This window comes from Bolinopsis microptera, chromosome 11 (genome assembly GCF_026151205.1).
Source record: "Bolinopsis microptera isolate Bmic1 chromosome 11, MBARI_Bmic_1.0, whole genome shotgun sequence".
NCBI lineage: Eukaryota > Metazoa > Ctenophora > Tentaculata > Lobata > Bolinopsidae > Bolinopsis > Bolinopsis microptera.
In genome coordinates, this window is record NC_087082.1 from 2,627,724 (window position 1) to 2,631,083 (window position 3,360).

General features: G+C 35.7%; 1 protein-coding gene across 1 annotated transcript in view; it reads right to left on the reverse strand.

The window, feature by feature from the left end:
* Nucleotides 1–302: 302 nt before the first annotated feature.
* LOC134822694 (ras-related protein Rab-13-like) overlaps nucleotides 303–3,360 on the reverse strand; it is a 61,240-nt gene continuing 58,182 nt past the window's right edge. The window contains exon 6 of the mRNA XM_063833888.1: nucleotides 303–547. Coding sequence (XP_063689958.1) covers nucleotides 452–547 — 96 coding nt within the window. The 3' untranslated portion in view covers nucleotides 303–451. The remainder of the gene's footprint in view (nucleotides 548–3,360) is intronic.

Below are 3,360 nucleotides of genomic sequence, written 5' to 3' on the forward strand. Positions count from 1 at the left end.
CTTGGTAGTGAGCCACACAATGTAGACCAATCTACACAAGTTACACGCTTAGGAGGTGTTAAGTACAATAAGGAGTGTAAACTGCAAAGTTGCGGCATTAATCTTTTAATCAATTGTGCGAATAACCACAGAGCATAAAGAAGTAAAGGGACATAGTTTACATTTTAGGCCAAAACTTTCAAAGAACTGTTCAACCCAGTTGAAGTAATATTAAAGGGATATAATGTAATATTAAAGGGATATAATGTACAGTAATATTTTAGAAACAAATGGGGTTTTTGAACTCCCTAGTAAGGCTTAAGGGTACATCTATTAGATCTATTCATAGAGCAATATAATCAAGCCAAAGAAAAAAGTTAAATATTGTAGCACGGAGTAGTGGCATAATGACACAGCTCCTTTCTTGTTATTCTAAGATTCCACCACTTGATGAGAAAACATTTTCCATTTTTTAAAACTTAATGAATTGATCAATAATTACCTCATCGATCCCCTTGTTCGTTTTCGCGCTAGTTTCAAACACCGCTATGTTATTTTCTTCTGAAAACTGAAATAATTTTAATGTGTTATTAAACCGTTTGAAAAACAGCATTTAAATGATTGCTTTATTATCGAATACAATACACCTATTACTTTACAATGAGGGTAATAAACGCGGCAGCTTAGATGTTGTTCTAAACCTTTCAAATATACCTGCAGATAAGTCCACGTGACATGCAGATAAGCCCACGTGACCTGCGTGATCTGCTGATAAGCCCACGTGTCCAGATCAGAACAATATTTCTCACGGGCCAATCAATGAACCTCTTAATATCTTTTATTTATTTACAAAAGTTATAAAAACGTGCACCACCGAGCTGCAGATATTATCAGAATCGCACATGTTAGTGACAAGAGTCGTGAATTACGACGTGATCAATATTCCGACATATAATATTATATCATGATATATCTATCTCGATAAAACAATCACATTATGTCAGTGTCATTATGTATGTGGTACACATCTGAACAACTTTCAGCCAATTGTTTCGTTTGATTGTTAGTTTATTATTAGTTTGATTGTTTTGTGAATTAATATTCTTCATTATCTGCAGATTGTGAGTCAAAACTGCGTTCAAAGGGTTTGATTGTGGCATTGTGTGTTTTAATGAACGAAAAATTATTGATCAATTGTGTTTCGAATAGAATCAATTAATTACCCAGCAATTAAAGTACCGATATAAAATTACTTTGTCCTATAAGTATAAGTAATATATATTATCATAATAGACTCCAGTTCTTTGTCAGGCTTTGATATGATATTTGATAATTGACGAAGAACGCGATTTTCTTCCACAGAAATTGATGATTTCTAAATATAACGAAATAACACCTATAATGTTCTTTCAAAATACAGATATTACAGATTGATGTGGTACTGAATCCCCACTCTACAATATTGCATAACGGGATGCACTTGATGTGTTGATACGCTAATATGTTAAAACTACTAGCATTTTAATATCTACTTGTTTTGATAAATCCCTGGGAATACAAATGGAGTCGCAGGTTTGTTTACGATAGCTGCTCCCCCCCCCCCCCCCGATCTATTACTGCAAAATCTTACAATCTGGTGAGTCCCCATGTACCAATACTGCTGATAATTTGTATCTAATATGAAAAGTCATCTAGTCTCTAAATGAAGTCTCTAAATGAAGTCTCTAAATGAAGTCTCTAAATGAAGTCTCTAAATGAAGTCTCTAAATGAAGTCTCTAAATGAAGTCCCTAAAGGAAGACTCTAAATGAAGTCCCTAAAGGAAGACTCTAAATGGTCTGTGAAGAGACTTAGTCCTAAATAAGGGGTCGTTTTCATATAAAGTGACCACGTTTTGGACAATTTTTAACCCCCCTGGCCTCCCCTCCGTAATCAGTTTTACACATAGCTATTGTGTCCAAATCATACTAGTGTAATCATTTGGAAACCCCTCTCCCCCCTCGGCTGATAACGTGAAGCCAGAACGATAAATCATAATATAACAGTCAGCCAAACGCTGTAATTTTTCAATTATATTCAAGAATTGTCTGAATTATGTGACTGAAATACATTTGTCTAATTCTAATCTACCGACAACATAATTTCAAGCAGCTGTTTATCTGGAAAGAAATTAGAGCACCGTGGTCAGTTCAAGAAGATCGTATTTGGGTAATGGGTATCGCCCTCTTGGCACGACTCGTAATGAGATAGCGACATTTAATGGTATAATGGAGCGGCTATTAGGGAGGGTGATAACCTCTCAGAGCTGTTACAATAGTGTAATGGCTACGTGATAGCAGTATCTCCACCGTGTCATGCACCCTGCACTATGACGTCATGTACCCTGCACTATGACGTCATGTACCCTACACTATGACGTCATGCACCCTACACTATGACGCCATATTGTAGTGCTTCCAGCTGTGCTACCCAGAACTGGTTAAGGGTTCACAGATATCTAGAATTGCTCTCATTAATCTGCAAACGAAGTTTAGATTAAAGTGGACACTGGTCATTATGTGTTGATTCGTTTTATAATGATTTCAGGTATTGCTCTATCAGATCGAAGGCACACATAATGCTTTCCACAAATACCATGATTTCTAAAAGTCTAAAGGGATCATAAGTCTATACATACATATTACCTAGGTATACATCGTTCGAATACAGGATTGTGACCAATAAAAGAGAATCTTCCGATTTAAAGAGCGATTACCATAGACCAATATACAATTATCTTGATTCTGAGTTGCTAACTGTGATCTATTATTATAGACTAGTACAGTAAAACTAGCTGAAGGAGGCTTAGCCTTTTACATTACAGTAATTTGCGATTATGGTATCTAGCGTAATTCAGGTAATAATTACCAAATATGCTGAAATACCCTGATTGAACAGCATACCTCTCATCTCATACCTCAAACAACTTCTTCACGACTCACTTAAACACCTGTTACAGATCTCACATACCAGCGCTATAATACACCTGGACAATATGCAGATTCTGTGAACTAATTTCAATGCTGGGCTAACATTTCACAGCGGGTATTTCACTGAGGTATGCTCAGATAATTACAATTAAACTATGTGAACTACAGTGGTACTGCTCCGTCATCATTGGTATTAATAAGGTGTAAATACTGAAATAGATTTGACAGTTTTATATTTACTGAGGTGAGATACTTTTTAACGCTGAGATCATGAATTATTGGACCACCTGTGCGTAACCTAATTTACTGCTTTACCAGACAGTCTTTTATCATCACAAGAAATGGGCGACTTTACAATGAAGTAAGAAATTTAGTAAGGTGAGTGATTAAATTTTTCCCTTTTCCTTTTTTTT